Source organism: Pectinophora gossypiella, chromosome 23, assembly GCF_024362695.1.
Source record: "Pectinophora gossypiella chromosome 23, ilPecGoss1.1, whole genome shotgun sequence".
In the NCBI taxonomy this organism is placed as follows: Eukaryota; Metazoa; Arthropoda; class Insecta; order Lepidoptera; family Gelechiidae; genus Pectinophora; species Pectinophora gossypiella.
The window spans coordinates 9,232,483-9,258,653 of record NC_065426.1 but is presented as its reverse complement, the minus strand read 5'-3'; the positions used below and the strand labels follow the sequence as shown (position 1 = coordinate 9,258,653).

The 26,171-nt window shown below is 39.1% G+C and overlaps 1 protein-coding gene and 1 long non-coding RNA gene across 2 annotated transcripts in view; one reads left to right on the top strand and one right to left on the bottom strand.

Moving 5' to 3' along the window:
- LOC126377645 (uncharacterized) overlaps positions 1-26,171 on the bottom strand; it is a 350,458-nt gene that overhangs the window by 135,305 nt on the left and 188,982 nt on the right. The window lies entirely within an intron of this gene.
- Positions 11,598-26,171, top strand: part of LOC126377571 (homer protein homolog 2) — a 51,481-nt gene continuing 36,907 nt past the window's right edge. The window contains exons 1-6 of the mRNA XM_050025375.1: positions 11,598-11,704; positions 22,565-22,721; positions 23,067-23,198; positions 23,655-23,852; positions 24,542-24,610; positions 25,869-26,002. Coding sequence (XP_049881332.1) covers positions 11,679-11,704; positions 22,565-22,721; positions 23,067-23,198; positions 23,655-23,852; positions 24,542-24,610; positions 25,869-26,002 — 716 coding nt within the window. The 5' untranslated portion in view covers positions 11,598-11,678. The remainder of the gene's footprint in view (positions 11,705-22,564; positions 22,722-23,066; positions 23,199-23,654; positions 23,853-24,541; positions 24,611-25,868; positions 26,003-26,171) is intronic.

The following is a 26,171-nucleotide window of genomic DNA, read 5'->3' as shown; positions in this document are numbered from 1 at the left end:
AATCGTGGATTTTTTTATATATTAACAATAGAACACGCATTAATCCTTTTTTTGCTATAAACAAAAAATAATCGTGTTTATTATAACTTTTTGTGCGTTGAGATTGTAAATTGTAAACAACCGTACATTTACATAAAAGTCATTAGTTTAATTGCCTTTGATAACAAGTAGGTTGTGTCATTACTTAAAGTTTATGTAACATATGACATAAAAAGCATTACTATTGTCTATGTAGTATTATACAGAACGACCTGTTCAGTACAGTCATGAGCAATATCATATACCCACTTTAGAACCCTGTCGCACTACCATATTTGACATTTAATGAGACTTACGGTTTAATTTGTCAAAAAAGTTAATGTGGCACGGTTTCAAAGTGTATACATATTAGTACCTACTCGTGACCGTACAATTAGTGATTATAATATTTCAATAAGATAACATATTTTTACAATCGTCTCAATGCGCGGTAAGAATTAGATCTCCCAAAGTACGTAAGCTAGTGTCGTGACGTTCATTAGCTTAGTGATGTATCAGTCGATATTAGGTCGATCGATTCTTTTCTATCTAACAGTAGCAAAGAACCTTAGTTCTTTGAAGCTACTGAATCCGACTTTTTAACCCCCCGACGCAAATTCGACGGGGTGTTATAAGTTTGACGTGTAAGTATGTGTAAATGTTTATGTGTCTGCCTGTGGCATCGTAGCTCCGAAACGGATGATCCGATTTTAATGCGGTTTTTTTTATTTAAAAGGTATATCAGTCGAGAGTTTTTTTTTTTTTTTTTTTTTTTTTTTTTTTTTTGACGTGACTTATTGTAGATTTGCCGCAGATGGCATTAACTACTTGGCCGGACAAATGGGGAGCGCTGAAGGCTCTCACCCGGTACAACGTTTAAGACGACAGGCCTGAGGGTGCCCAGTTGGGCGCGAACCTCGGCTCAGGGCGTCGTCTGAGAGGAAAAATATTTGAAAGAATTAATCGACCCTAGTGGGTCGATAGCGATAAGCGCTGAATGAGGGAAATCGTCGACCACGCCGGCGGGGTCGGTATCGGGGTCCTGAAGTGTTTGGTGTCGCGAGCTGATTGGCTGCCTCTATGGCTAGAGTAATCGGGTCGTCGGGATCGTATATTACGTCCTTCGGACGCCGATACTTTTCAGTACCGTCCCTAAGCGGGATGTATTCGGAAGCCGCAACTACCAGGGGATTTGGGTGGTGCGGAGCAGAATCGAAAAAACGTTTGGAAGCTAATTTGAGCCATTGGGCAATGGTTGGCAGACCTAGGTCAATGTGCAGATTTTCATTGCGAAGGAACCACGGAGCTCCCGTGGCTTTCCGCATGAAACGATTTTGTATTACCTGTAGACGGTGGATTTGAGAGGGACTCGCATGAGCGAAAACTACCCCTGCATAGGTCATGATCGGACGGATGCAAGTCGTGTAGATTTTCACCTTATTCCTAAGGGACAATTTACTTCGCTTGTTAAGAAGACAGTGAAGACGGCCCATTACAAACGCGGCGCGATCGCGCACACGTTTGATATGGGCCTTGAAAGTAAGACGTCTATCTAAGACTACGCCGAGATATTTGACTTGCTCCTCCCAAGGGATCGGCTTGCCAAACATCTTAATGATTTTAAGTTGACGGCGTGACCGTGGCGTGTTATAATAGCCCTAGACCGTGGCGTGTTATAATAGCCCTTCAGTCGAGAGTGTTCTTAGCTATGTTTGGTGGAAATCGGTTCGGGTTTACAAGGTCATCCGGTCGTTTGTTAGGTGTGATAGGAATATTACACACTCAGTTTGCTTGCAAGCATACGTGGGATCTGACTGAGCTGGTCTGCTGTTAGCGCACTTTTTTCTGGTCGGGGTTTTTTTTATTTTTTTTTTGAGTCTGAATTAAGTGCTGTACTGTACTGTGTAAGTCCCATGTACTGTTAAGCTGGCGAGGAGTGAATGTATATATCACGGGATAGAAAAACCCTAACGCGCATTTTGTATGAGAACCGCTGTCGCCGGTTCAACCTCGCTCTCTTTTACTAGTACTCCTGCAAACAGATAACTACGATAGCTCTACTGCTTCTCAAATTCCATAGCTACTTTACCGGCAACGTACATTTTATGTGATAGGCTGCAATCTTATCATTACTTTTCGTTAGACACTGCATACAACAGTATTTTTTTGATAAATAGCCGATATTACTAAAGTTAAAACACATAATTACTGGTTCTTACCGCGTTTAAATAAGGGATATGAGACTCCCGATATTTCGACACTGTTGCAAGTGCCATGATCACGGGATGACTGATAACAGCGTAAACCTAAAACAGTGGTGCTAATTCCTGTAAATACCATCTAATTTTATTTTAAGTTATATCTGTCATTTTCTTATCCGCCGAAAAAGAAAGGGACGGGTAATCGACAAGCATAAAATTTATGAAACACACGTCAATTTTAAGCACAAATCTAAAAAAAACCGTCTAAAAATTTTACATCAGTCAATAACCCGACACAGTTAGTAGACAGCATGTCAAACGGATTGCATACCAGTGACGTACCTTTTTGATTCGCTCGGGTTATTCATTCATTTACTCATTCTTCCTAAAATTAAGAGCTGTGAAACATCCGTCCCTTTCCTTTTCGACGGATATGAAACTGACGGATATAACTTAAAATAAAATTAGGCGGTGTCTGCAGGAATCGGGGCCAATGTATTACTAAGGTTTTAAGCTTTCCTGCGATAAAGAGGGATCTCCTTACATGATACTTAGTCGATATTTGATTTTGCAGGTTATAATGCACAAGGCAACCTTTTAATATAGTATCTATAGGCTCTGGGCCTCGTAAAATTTGCGGACGAGTGGAGTTCAAAGTTAAAGTATGAACTATTTACTCATACTTGTATGGCGCGCGTTTCGCGCTTCCTTCAAGCCTTCAAGCTTCGTTTCATCTATTCTGGGATCAACGGCCTCCGTGGTCCAGTCGTTGAGCGTTGGGCTCACGCTCCAGAGGTCTCGGGTTCGGATCCCGGTGGGGACATATCACAATAATCACTTCGTGATCCCTAGTCGGGTTAGGACATTACAGCTGATCACCAGATTGTCCGAAAGTAAGATGATCCGTGCTTCGGAAGGCACGTTAAGTCGTTAGTAGCGGTTAGTACTTACTGATGTAACGGATTTCATATTTGGCTGGACAAATGGGGAGTGCTAATGTAATGCAGCCGATTTCGACGACATTATTTTTATACGTGGATCTATGTACGGTAACTTGCTGTAACAAACTAAATTATGCTATTAGAGTGGTTGTTTTTCTCACAATAACGTTTAAAACAACAAAATTATCGTATTGTTTTGGTTTTTCCCAAACAAATAGAGTTAATGGTCTAGTGCGGCCATTAGCTCGTGTTTTCATTTACTGTAATTTCGATGAGCGTTATAGAATCAGTACGCAGTTTTGAGTTTTAATGAATTAACAAATTGAATTTGGAATATTTTTGCCGATTTTTTAAAAAACAATTTTATGACCCCGGTGGGAAATAGGCGTGAGTTTATGTATGTATGTTGAACTTATTTAAAGACGTTTAAATATGTATAAAATAGATGGCTATCATTAAAGACGACTTGATAAATGGCAATGTTTATCAATTGAAAATCCAAATCTCCGTAGTCAGGGTCGAGAGGTCACGGCGACAGGTGGTTGTGGTGCCAGTGTGAGAGAGGAGCGGAAAGCGGATAGCGGGTTAGCAGTATAGGCTATGAGCATCGATTTACCACTACTGTAGATACAGCGCTTGATACAAAAATGCGGCAAAAACTTGGCGTTTGTTTAGCTATACATTTGTACACAGCGGTATATACATTCAATAAAAATCGTATCAAATAAAAAAAAGTACGAATCGCGTTATTACGTATATTAGCGCGTGGTGCTTCGTAACGCGGTCGAGTTATACTGCTACTCGGATTGACCGGGAGTACTTGGTTTAGTGTATTTTAAACTAAAATAATAATTTTGGTGGGTTTTACTGCGAAAATGAAAATGTTTATACTGTGATAACATGCATAATGTCATTACTTATTAGAAATATGATGGTCCATCATTCTTTTTTCGCTTTGAGCTTCTATTTTTGCAAATTTTTACCACGCACTGCCCCGTGTTGCCAGTTCGGCGCCTAATCGCGCACTGAGGTAAAGTACTGTCAAAGTCGCTATATCAACAGTAACTTTGCATCCCACTTTTTGAGCGCTAAAATTGTGATCACACAGAAGCCATTCATCAAGAATTGAATTGAATTTGAGCGCTGATGTTCAATGTACGGTAATAGTAAATCTATGGCTATGAGCAACAGAGTAGCGCTTGTCTGATACCCCGTTACCGATGTTACCAGCAAGGTCGACGACTTCCCTCATTCAGTGCTTATTTTTTTGACGTTATTTATTGTACATTTGACGCAGATAGCATTAACTTCTTGACTGGACAGCGCTTATGGGTATCTGTCCAGTAACTAGTTTCCTCGTTGGTCCCGGCTATTAGCCGTAAAAACACCTCCACCAACCCGCAGTGGAGCAGCGTGGAGTATGCTCCATACCCCCTCCGATTGATTGAGGGGAGGCCTGTGCTCAGCGGTGGGACGTATATAGGCAGTTTATGTTATGTAACTAGTTTTAGGCGGATGAGACGTTCGTTTTGTAAAAATTGACGTTTCAAAGTGTAACTATGTTACCTATTGAATAAAGATATTTTTGAATTTGAATTTAAGATCGACTAATTCTTTCTCTCGCTATAAGTGAGACAGACCTCTCAGAGGAAGTTCGGACGTTCTCACAAAGCTACAAGGTATTTGCTATACAATAAAATGTGCTAAAACATTGATTGTTTGGTTGTTGTCTTCTTGATTTGGGTTGCGTAATGTTGTAAATATGCGTGTAGTAAATGAGTAGTAGAGGTAAAAAATGTGTATTAGGAAAGATAAATCGTCTTTATTTCTGTAATGTTGATAAAATATACTTAGGTACAGTATGAGTATGAGAGAATATAGATACTACTACTACTTATAACGGCCTCCGTGGTCCAGTGGTTGAGCATTGGGCTCACGATCCGGAGGTCCCGGGTTCGAAACCCGGTGGGGACATATAAAAAAAATCACTTTGTGATCCCTAGTTTGGTTAGGATATTACAGGCTGATCACCTGATTGTCCAATAAGTAAGATGATCCGTGCTTCGGAAGGCACGTTAAGCCGTTGGTCCCGGTTACTACTTACTGATGTAAGTAAGTAGTAACCCTGACACCAGGGTTGATGAGGTTGGTAATTCACCTTATAACCCACACGATAGAAGAAGATACTTAGAGGAATGTAGAGTTATCGGCGGCTATCTTCTAAACTTATTCGGAAGGATTTAGCACTACATAACACATAAGTATAACAAAGCTCACGACTATATCCCAATTGGGGTAGTCAGGGGTACATCCATCGCAGATGAACTAAGTAACCACACCTCACCGAGCTTTCTGTTAGACCAACGTGATAAGTCGTATCGCCGTCTATAATGGTCGGAAGAATTTTAGAGATTTTTTTTCTTGTTTCATACTTTTTCTAATCTAATCTAGCCTACAAGATCCCACTGCTGAGCAAAGGCCTCCCCGGTACTGTGCGTACTCTGGCCAGTCCCGCCGGCAAGCGTCCAAGTCGTCACGCCATCTCTTGCGAGGTTTACCACGGCGCCTGTACCCGTTATGAGGTTCCCAATGCGTGACGATCCGTGCCCACCGCTCAGGATGCACGCGACAAACATGTCCGGCCCAATCCTCATAATTTTTATTCATAGTACTTTTTAGACCGCGATTTTACCGTAGTCGAGTTTTACTTTTTTTTCGTTGTTTCCGAATACATCCCGATTAGGGACGGTACTGACAAGTATCGGCGTCCGAAGGACGTAATATACGATCCCGACGACCCGATTACTCTAGCCATAGAGGCAGCCAATCAGCTCGCGACACCAAACACTTCATAACCCCGATACCGACCCCGCCGGCGTGGTCGACGATTTCAAATGGAAGTAGGGTCGATTAAGTAATCCTTTCAATATTCTTCCTCTCAGACGACGCCCTGAGCCGAGGTTCGCGCCCAACTGGGCACCGTCAGACCTGTTGTCTTAAACGTTGTACCGGGTCAGAGCCTTCAGCGCTCCCCATTTGTCCGGCCAAGTAGTTAATGCCATCTGCGGCAAATCTACTACAAGTCACGTCAAAAAAAAAATATTTTCGTTGTTTTCTTTACAAACTGCCAGTTTACTAGTTAATATTTACATACCAATAAAATCAATAATACAAATTTTAAATCATCAATTATCTAGTAATATACATGCTCATAATATTACAATTATCGCTGTTCAATTCAGGTTTCACTTCCTCGCAGATAAGATATGTTTTCCTCCGGCCGGCATTGGAATGGGTTCCTGTTTTCTTACAAGAACCTTGCTACGAGCTGCGCATGATTATTGTCGTAAATCTAAAACTAAAATTAAAAAAAAAAAACTTGTAGCATCGTCTTTGGAGTTTATTTTTCTTATATCTGGGGGGTTAAAAAGGCCACAGTTCATTTCATCACTTCACTTCACAGGCCACAATTCATCTAAAAAGCAATGTTGCTATTTGGCATTGGTTTGCATTGCGCACATACAATTTCAAATTGAAATATTTCTTATATCTGGGGGGTTAAAATGGCCATATCGAAGCAGTTCATCTAAGAAAGCAATATTGCTGTTTAACATTTGTTTGCATTGCGCACTTACTTTTATGTGCGCAAATGTCAAATTGCAATATTGCTTTTTGTAGATGAATTGCTTCGATGTGGCCTTTTTAACCCTGGTTTTCTTATAGATACCATGGTTTGGGGTGTGCTGTTACCTACTACAGCTTATATTTATTATATATCATTATCTGCTACAAAGGCAATAAAAGCATTGTCCGCGTGTTTACATTCGTTACGTCACAGGTCAACGACCGCTCGTTGTGTTGCGGTACCGCATTTATTTTGCTCTTATAAAAATTTTAGCTCCAATTCGATCTTGCTTCTTAAGGCGATGACTGTTTAAGAAATATTTGCATGCACAATGCAGAGATAAGAATGTTGTGGTGACATGGGGGGGGGGGGTGACATAGGAGGGTGAGTGACATGGAGGGAGGTGACATGGGGGGAGGTGACATGGGGGGAGGTGACATGGGGTGACATGGGGGGGGGGGTTGGCATGGGGGTGGGGTGACATGGGGGGAGAGGCTCTATAGAAAAACGTGATAAAAATGTCTCACTCATACACATACATACATAAACTCACGCCCGTAATCCCTAATGGGGTGGGCAGAGCCACAAGTAATCAAAGACAACTTGCAGCCACTGTTGATACGATGTCGATGTCTCACTCATTATTTTTAATTTATTTATTAAAATTCATAATTAAGTTAAATAGAAAAAAGAAAACGGGTCTTCTCAAATTTAGATCTGTCTTTATTTAGTAATCAGAATTTCATAATTTATCTTTGACCTAGGAAACTTAGTTCAAAACACAATTGTGACGATGCCACGTACATTAAATTATCACTAATTTAAGAGCCACGCTCTTGTCGGTGTAGCATGCTGTACTTTTTAGGGAAAAATAGGGCAGTGTCCCTTTTGCCTTCTGCCCGGCAGTACTCTGTCTAACGCGAGCGAGATGGTGGCGCCCAGAGTAGTCTATTTCAAAGCCGTACTAGAATACCTGTCCTCCGCCTCTGAATAGCACTGACAGTTACAGGTTCCAGGTTACAGTCACTGTGACTTGCCCCTTCCGTCTTACATTTATTTTATTTATGCTCATTTTTTACCAGAATTTAAAATAACAGCTTCTCTATTCAAATAAATTAAAATGAAATAAAATTAAAATTATGAATGTCCTAATAAATAAAATAAAATAAACATTATTAATAAAAATGAAATAAAATACATTGGTGCCCATTCGGGTGCACACAAAATTAACCCGATTTTAGTTCGACACCTTTTTACTAGGTTCCACTTTAATTTATGTTTGTGACATGCAATAAATGAATATGAATATATGAATAAGTGCCGTCCTGCACAAAAGGCAAGAAAAGGATAGAGTTAATTTTATGTAATGTAATGACATATACAGCAGCCCGATATTTCGACATTGGCATCGTGTATACCAGACCGCGAACAAAAAGTAACATGCATTGACTAAACTTTATAATTATGTAGGTTAATATTTTATTTTTTACTCTTTTATTTTAATTCATTCTGTATATTTATTTTTTGAGGAGCGCGGTGGTGCAGCGGTGAACGCGCTCGGTCTGCGATTGTTGAAGTTAAGCAACTTTCGCAAACGCCAGTCATAGGATGGGTGACCACAAAAAAAAAAGTTTTCATCTCGAGCTCCTCCGTTCTTCGGAAGGCACGTTAAGCCGTTGGTCCCGGCTGCATTAGCAGTCGTTAATAACCATCAATCCGCACTGGGCCCGCGTGATGGTTTAAGGCCCGTTCTCCCTATCCATCCATAGGGAAGGCCCGTGCCCCAGCAGTGGGGACGTTAATGGGCTGATGATGATGATGATTTATTTTTTGTAATTTTTCTATAACTATGGCTTTATTGGCTGAAATAAATGAGTATTATTATTATTTTATCTATCTATCTATTATTATTATTATTTAGTCCTGTCAAATTAAGTTAAAATTAGTTCGGTGGTTGCTCGAACGGGCAATGATACCATTTTCATTGCAAGAAAGGTGATGATGAGCTGGCGCTTACAATATTTTTATTATAATAAGTCTCAAACAGGTTCCCCTTAACACGCCACACATACGGCGATCGGTTGCGTTTTTTACATAACACCACTTTCACCGGCCGCGGTCGGGTAACGGCACATGGCATACGATACGCCATCTGGTTCAGGGATCGATTAACATGACTTGTGACGTCATTAATGTCATTATAGACGGCGATACGGCTCACCACCTATCACGTTGCTCTAAGAGAAAGCTCTGTGAACCGTGGGTACTTAGTTCATCGTTCATTTTACGATGGATGTGTCTCTGACTGTACATGTGATATGATGTCATTGCAATGATTTAGGAAAAAAAGGACTGTTTGACTCATACGACCTCCATGGTCCAGTGGTTGAGTGTTGGGCTCACGATCCGGAGGCCCCGGGTTCGTATCCCGGTGGAGACATATCACAAAAAATCACTTTGTGATCCCTAGTTTGGTTAGGACTTTACAGGCTGATCACCTGATTGTCCAAAAGTAAGATGATCCGTGCTTCGGAAGGCATGTTAAGCCGTTGGTACCGGGACCAACGGATATAAGTGAGTGATCGTTACATGAGCCATGTCAGAGGCCTTTGGCGGCTCAATAATAACTCTGACACCAGGGTTGATGAAGTTGGTATTCCAATTCACAACCCACACGATAAGAAGAAGAACTTAAACGCTATTTTAGACAAACGATATTATTATACTTTTTACGAAACGTTAAAACGAAGTTTTTTTGGACGTGACGTCATCAATGAAAGCGGTCAAGCAAGAGTTGCACTCATTGTGTAATTCAAAATTAAAATTCGAAAATCAATCGATAGATTGAGTTGAAAATAAGATTGATTGAGTTCTATTAATAAGCATTTTATAACGTGTTTATAATTATAATTAGAATACACAATACCGGGTTGTTACCGCGTTAAAATTAGGGATATGAGACACCCGATATTTACGGGATTTCATCCCGTGATCGTGGCACTTGCAACAGTGTTGATATATTGGGGGCTTATTGATATTAACTGCGCGCAAATCTTGGAAACCACCATGATCCAAACATGAGTTGAGACAAAAAGGGAGAACACCAAAATCCTTCTGTCAGTTTATACGACATGCCCGGAAAGACAAGTCACTGAACGAGTCCCCTAGACTATCAGAGGCGGCGTGCGGGGATGATCCGTGTTCGTACGGCACGTTAACTACTTACTGCTGTAAGTACGTAGCCGTTACATTGGCGGTTCACGGTTGAAGAGGTCAAGTCGTAATTCTCGTTACAACCCACACGATAGAAGAAGAAGAAAAAGAAGAAACGGCGCACTCTCTACACTCTCTACAATTGTTTGGAAGTCCGCATAGCATGTGCATAAAAGTATACAATAAGATACCTGAAAAGTTTAAAAATTGACGCACTATAATAATAATAATAATTATTATTATTAATAGCCCTCAATGTCCCACTGCAGGGCAAAGGCCTCTCTTCCCTTCTTCCACTCCTCCCTGTCCCCAGCTTGCTCGCGCCACCGTTTCGAGAAGCGGAACTATTATAACAGTAAAACAGTTTCACTGTCAAATATTACTAAAATAATGCCATGTAAAAAACGCAAATGGCTGATTACTAATAGTTTTTTTTTATAATAATAGTGGTTTTTTCTTTAATATTTGCATGATAATAATAATTAGCAGGATAGAGATTCTGTAACACTGACTTAAAGCATATTGTGACTCTGTACGGTCACGAGTACTATATCTATACACTTTGATACCATGTCACATTAACTTTTTTGTAAATTACACCGTAAGTCTCATTAAATGTCAAATATGATAGTGCGACAGGGTTCTAAAGTGGGTACATGATATTGCTCATGAATGACTGTACCTACCTACCCTAAGCGAATAAATGATTTGTATATATTTTTTTCACGAATCACTAACAATAGCGTAACTTACTATGTGACTCGGTCAAAGTTAAATTATGCATATAGGTAATTGTTTGAGGTTTACGCAGTTATTATCATAATTAAAACACATAATACCGGGTTCTTACCCCGTTAAAATTAGGGATTAGCATAATATCTACATGGGCCTTAAGCATAACTGGCGAGGGGAGGGTGTAATATTATACACCTCTGCCTACCCCTTCGAAGATGCGGGCGTGATGCTAAGTTAAGCACGGCAGTTTTATATGGCTTCGGAGAAGAAACTGTACTAATAGTCGCTTAATAACTATAATAATGATGAAGTGACAATTAAATAGTACCTAAATAGGTATCTATGGTAGACAGTATATTCAGACATTAATTAAAAATAATATTTACCAGCTTATTAAGAATAAATTAGAAATGTATTTTCTATTATTATTACCGTTACTTCACAAAACTAAATAAACTAGGTAGGTACATACCTAACTATTTATACTGTTGCGTGAACTTTTACAAAGTAAGTAACTACTTATTAGTGATAATGGCAATTTAACAACCTATTGTACTAAATACTGACAATAGTTGTAACACCTAACTAGTAATTATGAGCTGTTGAAATTTCAACCGGAAGATTATTGTTCGTAGAAGATAATAATTATAATTGTTTATAATATTAGCGCCCTCTATTTTAAATTTTATAGAACTGTAGCTACTGCCATCTGCCATGGAGTAGCGGAACTATTATAACAGTAAAACAGTTTCACTGTCAAATATTACTGATTAAGATTGTAGATGGCGTTGTAAATAGACATCCAGAGACAATATCTTCATTTTATAGTATGGTAACACTGTCAATCTTTATAGTTTATGGTTGATGGATCGCCGCAAGTGACAGTTCGCGAGTGAAAAATCGGGAAAATTATGTGGAGAAATATTTGCTAAATTATCTCGTTAAATGACTGCTGGAAAAGAAACCATGGGGTGAGTTTAATTTTACGTTTCCTTCTCTATTCATTAAAACTTATTCAGTTGAGTGAAAAGAGTGTTTGGGGCGGAAAATGTCATTTTTAAAAAACTTGTTATTTTTATGAAGGGTGTATTTGACCAAAGCGAAGGGATATTTTGGGTTTTTCTCCTTATAGAACGTTCTGGTGTCTTTATTAAATATAAAACCCGTGATATACGTGCGCTTTATTTGATAAAGTCGTATGTTTCTGTACGTATACTCCTAGTTTCTATAAGGGTTGAAGTATTTGCATTCACGCCTAAACGAGCAATTGCACATTCATTGCATTCGATTGACTGGTTTTACCTCGTAGGTGAGGTCGCACGCTCGATTCTCATCGAAGCCATGCTATTTTTAAAGTGCATTTTTCCACTTGATCAATTTTGCAAGTTGTAAACTCCTTTGTTCTTATGCTTGCCTGGTACAATCCCTGACGAAAATGAGCTAGTAATTTTATACTAGTTGTTAGTTTTGGATGAGGCAATTTAATGTAATTATTTTAGAGCAAATTATGTGTACATGATTTAAGAAATTAAAATTATTTACTTTTTGGAAAATGTAAAGAATAGGTAAAAAAAGTTCCTTAGTATGTTTATGTAATGTGAACTTATCAAGATGTGTACAAAAATATACAAAAAATATATATACACAGAAAATTACATTAATAACAGTTTTATTTTGAAAATAATATTTTTCCAGTTTCACTTGAGAAAGTACTACAGTAAATCTATTGCTAAGCATATTTTTAATTTAATTTATAATTATTGTTTATGATTAAGTTTCATTACAGTATATAAATAAACATTAAGAAAAATAAGACCTTTTAAACAATACAACCATTTTCCTGTAATTTATTTTTGTATTATAGGTTCATTATACATAATTCTGAGTCATGCTTAAATAAAAAAGTAATGTTTTCCTTTAGCAGTACAATAAAAATCTATCAATATTATGAAATGATTTTCTTTTTAATATTGTTATACAGTTATAATATTATAAGTTCATTGTGCTTTGATAACTGTTAGAGAAAAAAATGTTATTAAAATTTAATTTTAAGCACAATTTTGCATGTTTTTTATTCTTTATGACTTCGAATTTATGTTTGGATCACAGATAATAAAAATATATATCATAATAGTTTACAGGATTTGTGCCCATTTAGTAGCAATGGGCTTGCCCCCTATTTCATGGGACTTATCTCATGGAACATAGCTTCCGAGGAGTGGGTTTACTATACACCTCTGCCTACCCTTTCGGGGATACAGGCGTGAAGATATGTGATGTGTCTTACCTAATTCTAATTTATGCTCTATTGATTTTCACTGCTGCTATCCGATATACTACGAAAAATATCCCGCGTAACTTGGAAACCAAAAATAATTACACAAAACTTGTTAATTTCTCACACATTACTATAATTATAACATTACGGTACAAATTGTCTTAATTGTTACACTTCCAGATACTAATTTAAAGTTGTATAATGCAGTTTTTATGATCTTTATTGTTGATAAGAATTTTGTTTTTCTTTTACGACTGACATAAGAATCCATAGAGTTAATCTTATTGCTTTTTTTATTACTATGAGAAGTTTTCTAATCTGGCTGGGAAAGTTTGTGGTTTCTTTTAAACAGTTTAAGACTATTAAATGATTGTTATGAACTTTCCATGTTAGTGTACATAACATAACAAATGGCCGTGGTAGCCCAGTTGGTAAAATGCTTGACTCTCAACTTGAGGTTGCAGGTTCGCATCCCAGTACAGGCGTAAATCAATGATTGTCGAATTTGTTTTCGTATTAATGGTCGGAATTTTCCATAAAAAAACATCGTGAGGAAACCCACATTCACAAGAAATGCATTTTTGGAGGTATGTGACCTAACCTGTATTGGGCTGGTGTTCCCTTCGCGGGTTGGAAGGTCAGGCAGGCAGTCGCTTCTGTAAAAAACCGGACCTGTCAAATCATCAGGTTAGGTAAGCGGACCCTGTTACAAACGGGATAATGCTAGGGAGGTGATGGTGCTGAAAAAAATAATACAATATGAAATTAACTTTGTCTGTCTGTTACCTAGCCTTTTTTAAATATCTCCATGACAATCTAGCTCGTTCAGCGCTAGTCGCTATCGGACGACTCAGGTCGATTAATTCTTCAAATATTGCATACATAAACTCACACATACATAAACATACATACATAAACTCACGCCTATTTCCCACCGGGGTAAGCAGAGACTATAGAATTCCATTTGCTTCGATCCTGACACACTTCTCTTGCTTCCTCCACATTCATCAATCGCTTCATACACGCACGCCGGTTCAGAGTAGATCGTATTAAACCTTTTCTAAGGACATCTCCACAATTTGGTCAATTTGGTCTTCAAATATAATCCAAAAAAATTCAATATATTATATGGGTTGATGAGGTTGGTAATCCATCACACAACCCACACGAGAGGAGAAAAATATAATCCTATCGGACGACGCCCTGTGCTGAGGTTCGCGCCCAACTGGGCACCCCCCTCAGGCTTGTTGTCTTAAATTTTGTGAGTGCCCTTAGCGCATACTTACCACGTTTATTGCAATAAATTTTAATTTCATTTCATTTCAGCGCTCCTCGTTTGTCCGACCAATTAGTTAACGCCATTTGCGGCAAATGGGCGATAAGTTACGTCAAGAAAAACTTCGGTTTCTTTTTGAAACTAAAATTATTCTAGCATGTCGTGAAAATTGGAACAGAAATGTAAGATAATTATATGATAAAAATGTAGTACCATAATGTTATAATGTTATCAAAACATACTATTGTGTACGTATGTGAACTTCCCATGCATAGACGAGACAAAATAATGTTTTGTTATAACTGTGTCAGTTATTGACGGCCTCTGTGGTCTAGTGGTTGAGCGTTGGGCTTACGATCCGGAGGTCCCGGGTTCGAATCTCGGTGGGGACATATCACAAAAAATCACTTTGTGATCCCTAGTTTGGTTAGGACTTCACAGGCTGATCACCTGATTGTCGAAAAAGTAAGATGATCCGTGCTTCGGAAGTCACGTTAAGCCTTTGGTCTCGGTTACTACTTACTGATGTAAGTACGTAGTCGTTACATGAGCCATGTCAGGGGTTTTTGACGGCTCAATAATAACCTTGGCACCAGTAGGTCTAACATGAGCAACATGATATTTTTTTTTATTCTGACGATATAATTATGTCGTTTTGTCGATTGATGCTAATATGTGAACCCAAATAAGTCATGTCGTTCCGTCAAAATACGAACAAACTCACGCGACCCGCATGTTTGGGGAAAAAAAACAAACTTATCGACTTAAATAAAATTTATTGAAACGATCGATAATTTTACCTCGTTGCGCATATTGGTGAGGTTGGTACGGTCACGAGCATTGATATGTATACACTTTGGTACCATGTCACATTAACTTTTTTGACAAATTGAACTGTAAGTTTCATCATCATCATCATCAGCCCATTAACGTCCCCACTGCTGGGGCACGGGCCTTCCCTATGGATGGATAGGGGGATCGGGCCTTAAACCACCACGCGGGCCGAGTGCGGATTGGTGGTTATTAACGACTGGTAATGCAGCCGGGACCAACGGCTTAACGTGCCTTCCGAAGCACGGAGGAGCTCGAGATGAAAACTTTTTTTTTGTCACCCATCCTATGACCGGCCTTTGCGAAAGTTGCTTAACTTCCACAATCGCAGACCGAGCGCGTTTACCGCTGCGCCACCTAGCTCCTATTAAAATTGAACTGTAAGTCTCACTAATTGTCAAATAAGTTAGTGCGACAGAGTCCTAAAGTGGGTACATTATGCTCATGACTGTACTCCACCTTATAACCCACACGATAGAAGAAAAAGATTTATTATTATCACACGCTAACTGAAGAAATCCTTGGGTGTCGGGGCGGTGAAATTATATTTATAAAATAAAACAGCAGCGTCTCGTTCTTGTGTTGTATTGAGAGAAGGGAAGAGCGAAAGCTCCGCGAATGAACGTGATCACAATAGTGTTTCCATATTTAAAAATATTAAAATATATTATATGTTTTCAACACTAACGTTTACACAATACAGCGACGATATTAGACCCTATTATCTGTAACTAGGGCTCAAAACAAAATATAATAATCAATTTAGCACCCTACTTCACAAATCTACAAGGGCCATATTAGAATAACAAGGACCATATTGGTAGAGCAAAGGGTACCACAGATAAATGATTGACATACATACAGCTATCATACACACAGCTGTCATACATACAAGTGGAATGTTTGATAAGATTATTGCATTGATCTCAATTGTGTATGGGAATATTTATATTGATAAGAGAAATATCTCATTGGCCCCGATTCCTGCAGACACCTTCTAATTTTACTTTAAGTTATACCTTTTCTTAGCCACCGAAAAAGAAAGGGACGGATGATTGACAGCTCTTAATTTTAGGAAGAATGAGTAAATGAATGAATAACCCGAGCGAATCAAAAAGGTATCTCGCTGGTATGCAAACCGTTTGACGTGTGCTGTCAACATAATTCTGTCGGGTTATTGGCCAATATAAAATTTTTAGACGGTTGTTTTAGATTTGTGTTTAAAATTGACGTGTGTTCCATAAATGTTATGCTTGTCGATTACTCGTCCCTTTCCTTTTCGGCGGATAAGAAAATGACAGGTATAACTTAAAAATTAGTTGATGTTTACAGGAATTAACACTATTGTGTATTAGAAATTGTCGCTAAGCGTTGCGTATCTTTTAACATAACCGCACCCCTGACACTTCATACAGTCAACCTCGTTTTACACAGACATTCCATAGTAATTTCGTGTTTAGACATATAGTAAAAAGTAACTGACTTGACTAGTTGGAAACTAGCCCATTGATGAATAACTTACACCGTAGGGCCACGAGTTTGAATCCGCTCCGAGCTGTGAACCACTGAATTCGACTTTATGATATTTCATATTTCGGTCATAAATAATTCATATCACGTGGTTTCCAGGATTCGGGCCCGTTTAATGGTAATTGGATCGTCCCCTATTACATGGGACTTAAACATAGCTGAAGAGGAGTTGTATTCTTTGTATATTCTATACACAGCTGCCTATCCCTTCGGGAATACAGGCGTGATGCAATGTCGTAGAATAAGGAATAATACTGCGCATAGAACGACAACTCTCCGCTCCCCCCCTCGAACACAGTTTAGACTTAAATCGTATGGCGTCAGACGTAGTGTTGGGTTCTTACCCGGAAAATTCCCGCGTTTTGGGAATTTTCCCAATTCTGAGGGAAAAAACCCGAAAAATTCCCATTTCAAGGGAAAATATTTTTTATCGCATATATTTGTATTAAAAGTAACGATTTCCAACAAAGACCATTTAAATATAATGTATGCCTACTTATGCCCAATTTATCTTCTGTCGTAGTGTCGTATGAACTCTTAAAAAACTTAAAGGAGATCATCGGATTTCGGCCCAGAAGTCAAATTGCCGGCCAAAAAATAATTTTGCTATATTCCGTTTGATCTTATCCATATGTGCATTTATTACTATGGCACCAAAGCTGTAGGGTCAATATCTTCGGTTTTATTCGATTTTAAAAAACTGTATTTTTCATACATTTTTGGTGAAAATGTAAAGTGCCGGCCAAGTAACAATAATGGTATATATCCTTAGAACTTATCCGTTTGAGCATTTATTACTATGGCACCAAAGCTGTAGGGTCAATATTTTCGGTTTTATTCGAATTAAAAAAAAACTGAATTTTCATACATTTTTGGTGAAAATGTGAAGTGCCGGCCATGAAACAATATTTGTATATCCCGTTAGAACTTATCCATTTGACCATTTATTATTAGGGCACCAAACGTCTATGACCATTATTTTGACTTTTGTTGGACTTTACGTTATAGTTTCTGTGTGAAAAGTGCCGGTCAGCAAAAAACACAAGTCAAAGCTATCGAAAAGATACCTGTAAACATTATTCACTATGACAAAAACGTATATGACCATTAATTAGTTTGGCTTTTGTTGGATTAAAAAAAACTTGTTTTTTGATTCATTTTGTATAAAAATAAAATATAACAGACGCGTTATTTAAAGGATCGTCAGAATGTTTATTACTATGGCATTAAACGACTATGACCAATATTTTGAACTTAATTCGATTTTCCAAAAATAAAAAAAAAGTTTTATCTAGTGATAATGGAACTATCTTGCTAAAGGCGTAATATGGTGGTCGTCTTTTGAAAAATAGGTTTGCGTTTGACCACTACCTTACCTGATGGTGATACACGCTTAAGATACTACTTTTTTTAAAGAAAAGTGTATACAAGGAATAAACAGTGGGGTGATAGAGGTACCTACTATGTTATCGGCCGAGTAGCACCAGGACATTGTGATAGGCATACTTGCAAAGTACAACTACCCGACTCCTGTTTTCCCTAACAGATACTTCAGACGTCATGCCAATATACGAGTTTGGTCACTAGATGGCCGTAACGTTGAGTCGAATGCAAAAACTACAGCCAACGTCATATCTAAAATCAGATAGTATTAATATAGAAGTTCACCTAACAACACACAAAACAAAAACACAAAGTATTTATCTGACTAATAACTAGTCATTGGGAAAGCTCTGCTTGTTGTCATTGTTAAAATGTATAAAAAAAAGTTTTATTAAAAAGTCCAATAAAAGCCAAAGTCGACATTTGGTAGTATAGTAAAAATACGTCGTTCAAGTCGTTTACCAAAAGATTTGACTTATTTTGTTTCGCTGGCTGACATTTTCCCATTTGAACCAAAACGGAAAGAGAGACGAATAAAAAGTCAAGATAACGGTCAAAAATGTTTTGCGCCAGATTATTAAATGTTCTAAAGGTCCTTTGTAATCCGCCGTACCGCATTTTTTACCCAAAGCACTTTATTTTCATACAAAATAAATAAGAAATCAAGATTTTTAAAATACACTATAAGCCAAACTAATGGTCATACAAGTTTGGCGCTATAGAAAAAAATGTTAACAGACATCTACTCGATCAACATGATATTTTTGCTGGTCGGCATTTTTCATATTTAAACTAAAACGTAAATTCCAATAAAAGTCAAAATAATGGTCATAGATGTTTGGTGTTATTAAAAAATATTGAGAAGCAACTATTAGACAGATTCAACGTATTTTTTTCGGTGGCTGGCATTTTAACATATTAACCAAAACTGAAAGTCCAAATAATGGTCATAGAAGTTTGGCGCCATACTAATAAATGTTCTAACGGTCCTTTGTAATACGCCTGTATACCTCTTTTTCCCAACGGACATAATATTATTTTTTACAAAATGTATGACAAGTCGAGATTTTTAAAATCCAATTAAAGCCAAACTAATGGTCATACACGTCTGGTGTCATAGTAAAAAATGTTCAGAACAATCTACTCGAAAGGTTTGACACATTTTTTTTTCTCTGACCGGCACTTTCAAATTTCCTTTGTAATATATTTTGAATGGAATGTTCGATTTTAATAATTCCATGCAAAGATATCTACATATTATAGGATATATAGGATGCTTTTGACACGAGAGAATGTCATCATCGAGGAGCAACATGGTTTTGTGCAAGAAATTGGGAGGCACGAATACCTACAGATATTATTTACTTGGACTATGAAAAAGCTTTTGATCGAGTTCCTGTCACACCATTGATTGCTAAATTAGAGCCCTTTGGAATCAGAGGCAATGTCGTGAAGTGGATTGAAGACTTCCTGTCAAATCGCACATTCTCTGTGCGCATCGGAGAATCATACTCTGTTCCCAGAAAAGTCCTCAGCGGTGTGCCGCAGGGATCGGTGTTAGGACCTATTTTATTCAGTATCTACCTTACAGATCTTAAACATGGTATCATGTCTGATATATCACTCTTTGCAGATGACACGAAAATAACGGGGAATCCACTTATTAGCCATAATATAATCCAAGATGATCTTGATAGAGTAATTGCTTGGACCCGAGATTGGCTAATCACATTAAACGTAGACAAATGCACTGTGTTGCATGTTGGCAGCAACCACCCCACGTTGAGTTACACCATTGACTCAAAACCTCTCGAGTGTGTTAAAAAACAAAATGACCTTGGCATAACGATAACACATAATCTAAAGTGGGACGAACACATTATTGGAATCACTAAGAAGGATAACTCCCTCTTATACATAATTAGAAAAGCTTTTTATCATATAGATACGGAATTGTTTCTTAGGCTTTACAAAACTTACTTACGTCAAACCGCTGTTAGAACATGGGTTTCAAATATGGAGACTTTACTATCGGAAGAACATTGCACTACTAGAGAGAGTCCAAAGAAGAGCAACAAAGATGGTGACAGTACTGGCTGGCCGGAGTGGACCTTAGCGGGGGCCGCAGGACTCTCACCTCTGGCTTGACTTCATTGGCCAGCCAGAGTGGGGCGTTAGAGCTATACGCTCGCAGGGTGGAAGTGAAAGATGCATAAGTCGCGAGTTGGTAAGGCGGGTAAACCGCCTCGCAGAAAGCGGTGTACACCTCTTGACACCCTGAGATGCTCACAACCATGTTGCTGCCTTGCCGTCCAGTCGCGTCGGCTAGATAGGTGGCCCAACCAGTGAGTGACGAGTCACCGCCTGCCCAATGTATCTCTGTTATTAACATTAGTCGAGCAGGCGCCATAGTCCCCCATAGCCCCAGTATATAGGTTCACTAACCCCCAACCCAATAGCCCAGTTCCTTTTGTTCCCATAATCTGCAATAGTCCTACACGAACCAGGGATTGTCTTTGGGTGCACTCCCATAGTGCATACAGGGATAATCGCCGGTTGGTGTCACAACTCATTTAGAGTAAATTGTCTTAAGGGGCCTCTACGTGTTGGCTTCGGCCCCACGCACGCCTGCCAAAAGTCCGGGACTCCATGACAGACCCGACCCGAGACATGGAAACGACATACAAATAATAATAAGATTAAAAATAATTAAATAAAAAATATTTTCCCATGATTCGGGAATTTTTCGGGTGTTTATTTTATTTTCCCATATTTTCCCGATATTTTTTCTTTCCCACCCAATTTTTTCTTTCCCTGCCCATCACTAGTCAGACGTCACACACAGATGCGCGTGTACGGTCACGAGCATTAATATGTATACACTTTGGTACCATGTCACATTAACTTTTTTGACAAATTGAACTGTCTCTCTCTCTCTCTCTATTTAAGAGCTGCGGTCTTGTCGGTGGAGTAACCGCCATTCCTCTCTTCTTCCCGCCAAAACCTTCACCGAAAACCTTACCTCCCGATACGACACGACCTGCACCTTCTCTTTTATTTGTTTCATAAATGTTATCCTACGTCTACCCCTTCCTCTCTTCCCTTCAATTTTTCCTTCTATAATGTTTGTTATAAATGAATCGTGTCGTATCAGGTGGCCAATCATATTTCCTCTCCGGTTCTCTATAGTCTTCAATATGGTTCTCTTTTCTTCACTAAATGTCAAATATGTTAGTGAGACAGAGTCCTAAAGTGGGTACATTATATTGCTCATGACTTTACGACGTCAATGTGTAGTGTCTGTGTAAAACGAGGTGTTTTGTATGAGATGTCCGGGGCGCGCCCAAGTGTTTGCGGAGGGAACTGGGACTGATTCTATATAATCATATGCCTACGCGACCGATATGCGATATAATTAGATTCACTGATATAGTCTCCACGACTAAGTGAATTACAGAATAGATGACGTAATCTAGGTCTCAAACGATGTCAATGTATATAACCTTTAATGTCTGCGGGTTGTTTCATGAAATGGACACACAGACAAACATGTATACAGGTAACAGGCAACAGGGTACATACATTATCATAGAATGCAGTATAACAAATACTTTATTATAATTAAAACACATAATAACGGGTTCTTACCGCGTTTAAAATAGGGATATGAGACTCCCGATATTTCGACACTGTTGCAAGTGCCATGATCACGGGATGACTGATGAGATTGGAGTGGAGTAAGACAAAACAATAAAACAATGTATAAATACTTTATTGTACAAACAGGAAATACAAAACAAAAAAGAAATAGAGTACAATAGGTGGCCTTATTGCTGAGTAGCAGTCTCTTCCAGGCAACCTTTAAGTACGTAAGCGTATTAGAAGTGTAACTCTTCGCTCCGTACCAATTCGTTTCTGGCGCCGATATCACGCCCTCTGAGTTTTAATTTTTGAATAAAGTACTGTGGGTCTGAAAAGACCACTTTGAAGCAATTCATCTAAAAGAAATATTGAAATTCGCCATTTGCGCAATGCTAACAATTGCCAAAAAACAATATTGTTGTTTTAGACGAATTGATTCAACGTGACATTTTTAACTCTCCTGTAGTAAGTAATGCGGATTAATGAAAATGAATTAACATCGATTCAATTAGGTATTGTTCTTTTTATCTATTCTACTAATTTAAAATCACACAAGAAATAAGAAAGAAAATTCATTTAGGTATTTTACAAATAAGTAGTTAGGCACACAGAATAGAGGAGTGAACGAAATAATACATTTAAACCTTATCTCTCTCTATAGAATAGAGAATGGAATTCTATAGTCTCAGCTTACCCCGGTGGGAAAAAGGCGTAAGTTTATGTATGTATGTATGTATCTCTCTCTCTATCTGTCTCTTATCTCATCAGATTGTGTCACATGTGACACAAGAGGTCACACTGGATTTTCTCATTATTAATTTGATGCTGTGTAAGTATAGGAGTAAAGGTCTTGAGACCACTGTATTAAACAGTCTCTTCGCTTGATTCCAGTGAGCAACCAATCTTCACGTGCAAGGCGCATGTGTTCCACATAGACCCGAAGACGAAGCGGTCTTGGATGTCGGCGTCCTCGTCGGCTGTCTCCGTGTCCTTCTTCTACGACTCCTCCCGGAACCTGTACCGCATCATCAGCGTCGAGGGGACTAAGGTACGTTGGCAATTTTGAATTTGAATTAAATACTTTATATTTTCTCAATGCCCCTATGGTTATGGTCTATTTCCCGCTCGCACCATTGGACGCTTGCCGAAGGGACTGGCCGGAGTACGCACAGGACCGCGAAAAATGGAAAGAGGAAGGGGAGGCCTTTGCCCAGCAGTGGTACCTTGTAGGCTAGATTAGATTAGTTGATTTAGACCTACTTACAACGAAGTCTAACATTCTCCTATGGCTCTCTCTCTCAAGGCTGGTACTCGACTCTTTACATTGCTTCGATCATTATATTCATTATGAAGACTAACGACCCAACTAAACAAACCCGTATATCATTTGCAGGCGGTTATCAACAGCACAATAACAGCAAACATGACATTCACAAAGACGTCGCAGAAGTTTGGTCAGTGGAGCGATGTCCGCGCCAACACCGTCTACGGGCTCGGGTTCGCCTCCGAGGCTGAACTTGGCAAGGTAATACACATATACAGCCTATATAGTGTTAGTGACACTGTATCGAATAACTCAGGGGGATTTAAAAATAAAAATATACATTTATTGGATGATTCAGCTCATGATTCTGAGCTAACATCTAATCTAAGGATTTTCCATCGCGAAAGTATGTATTTCATCATCAGATTTGAAATTGGACAATTTGCGCGTACAAAAGTAACTTCGCAATGCCAACAAATCTCAAATAGCATTATACAGAAATATGCATCTTTTATCTTTGTTTTTGAGTATAAGTTCGTTCCCTCAAATAAAGATGTTATGGCTGTTCAAATAAAGTGCAATATCGGTTGTATAGTCGTTACACGCCGTCGCTTGTGACAAGATGCGCCGCGGATACTTTTTTTACAGAGATTGGTTGTCTATTTGTTATACGAGATCTATGTACGCAATGAATTATTGGAATCTTTTCGTCAACAGTTCATAGAAAAATTCCAAGAGGTGAAGGAGGCGATACAGGCGCAGCAGTGCGGCGCGGGCGCAGCGGGCGGCGGCAAGGGCGTGGCCAACGGCAACAGCGGCGCCTGCACGCCCGTGGCCAGCGCCACCGCCTCGCCGCTCATGGCGGGCCGCGCGCAGCACCCCGACGAGCCCCCGCCCGCCATCTCGCCCGCACAGGTAAGCACACCTCGTGCTCAGTTTAGTTCTAAAACTCGCCAATAGATGGCGGCACCAACTACGTCATATTGGAGTAGTAGTTCAAGCGGTTGCCGCAAGATGGCGTTGTACATTAGTCCATACTATTTAGATTTAGTGTGCTTTTTGTACTAGTTAGATGTCGCTACTGGCTACATGTATCAATTTGAGATATAACAAAAAATGTGTAAATATTTGTTTATAGAAAGAAGAAAGACAATGAGAAAGTATGTGTGGATGAATTGTGTGAAGGATATTATTGGGTTGTTTACGGTCACGAGTATTAATGTATACACTTTGAAACCATGTCACATTAACTTTTTTGACAAATTAAACCGTAAGTCTCATTAAATGTCAAATATGATAGTGCGACAGGGTTCTAAAGTGATATATTGCTCATGACTGTACTAGGTTCAAGATGAATTATTAAATTCTGATTAAGTACTAAATACAAACAGATCTATAACTGATGAAATACATTTTCTTTTTTCTATTGAACTTATTTATAAAAATAAGTGGGGCATTTTATCACGATTTTCTATGACGTCACACTGTGCTTTTTCATACAAATTCCATAGTTATTTTGTGTTTTGACGTTTAGTAAAAAATAACTGATTTGACTGGTTGGAAACTGGCCTATTATTTACTTAATTGTTTATTTTTTGTTACAGCCAATCAAAACGGAAAACGACGAAATGATGGTCCATCAGAGAGCTCATTCTGTATCGTCCACTATTCAGGTAATTAACATACAGGGTGTTAGTGACATGGTAACGAAAACTTTGAGGGATGATTCAGGCCATGATTCTGAGTTGATATCAAGTGGAATTTTCCGTCGCAAAAGTATGGAATGGAAAATAATTTAAAAAAACACAAAAAAAATCACGAATTTTCCGACAGGAAATACCACTTGATATCAACTCAGAATCATGGCCTGAATTATCCCCCTCAGTATTCGTTACGGTGTCACTAACACCCATACCTACTTGTATGGCTACCTGTAGTACTGGTAAGGGGTGTAAGTGACATCGTAACGAATACTGAGGGGGCTCATTTAGCTTATTATTCTGAGTTAATATCAAGTGGAATTTTCGATCGCAAAAGTATAGAATTGAAAATAATTAAAAAATAATAAAAAAAAAAACATGAATTTTGCGACGGAAAATTCCACTCGATTATAACTCAGAATCATGGTCTGAATCATCCCCCTCAGTATTCGTTACGATGTCACTAACACCCAGTATACATATATCTAGCTTGCTTCTCAAACGGAGAGCGCCGGTTCGAACCCCGGTACCGGACTTGCACCAACGAGTTATTAATTTATCTTAAGTGCAGTTTTCACAAACACAGTTGGTTATATATATTAATGGTCGAGACCGTTATAGATGGCGATACGGTTTACCACCTATCACGGTCTAACAGAAAGCTCGGGGAGGTGTGAGTACGTAGTTCATTTATGTTATGTTACAAGTGGTTTGTATGAGGGGCAGCAGTAACTGTCAGTACTATTCAGAGGCGGAGGACAGGTGTCCTAGTACGGCTTCGATGCGGGGCAGAAGGCAAGAGAGAACGCGCGCTATTTTTGCGCTATTTTTACCTAAAAAGTAGCATGGAGAATGCTACACCGACAAGAGCGTGGCTCTTAGTGTTGACGAGTGATGTAATTCTGTGATATTTAATAATTAAGTCTTCTTATCTAGCCTATTCCAAAAGCTCCTCCGTGCTTCGGAAGGCATGTTAAGCCGTTGGTCCCGGCTGCATTAGCAGTCGTTAATAACCATCAATCCGCACTGGGCCCGCGTGATGGTTTAAGGCCCGATCTCCCTATCTATCCCGAACCGTGGGGACGTTAATGGGCTGATGATGATGATCTAGCCTATTCGATCCCATAGCTGGGCAAAGGCCTCCCCTTGATTTTACCACTCCTTTCGACTTTGCGCGATCTCCGGCCAAACCCTCCCATAAGCATTTAATAAAATAATAATAATACCGCAGGGCGGCTACGCGACGGTGGGCCGCGCACCCCGGGGCCCGCTGGCGTCGGCGGGGGCCGTGGAGCCCCCGCCGGGGGACCCCGAGCAGCAGCTGCGGTACGAGAACGACCGCCTCAAGTTGGCGCTGGCGCAGAGGTCAGGAATCATTAATTTATTCAACATTTCACGGCCTTCGTGGTCCAGTGGTTAGATTTGGGCTCACGCTCTGGAGGTCCGGGTTCGATTCCCGTTGGGGACATTGTCGAAATCACTTTGTGAAACTGTCTTTTGTTTTGTACGGACTGTACGGATGATTCCGTGCTTC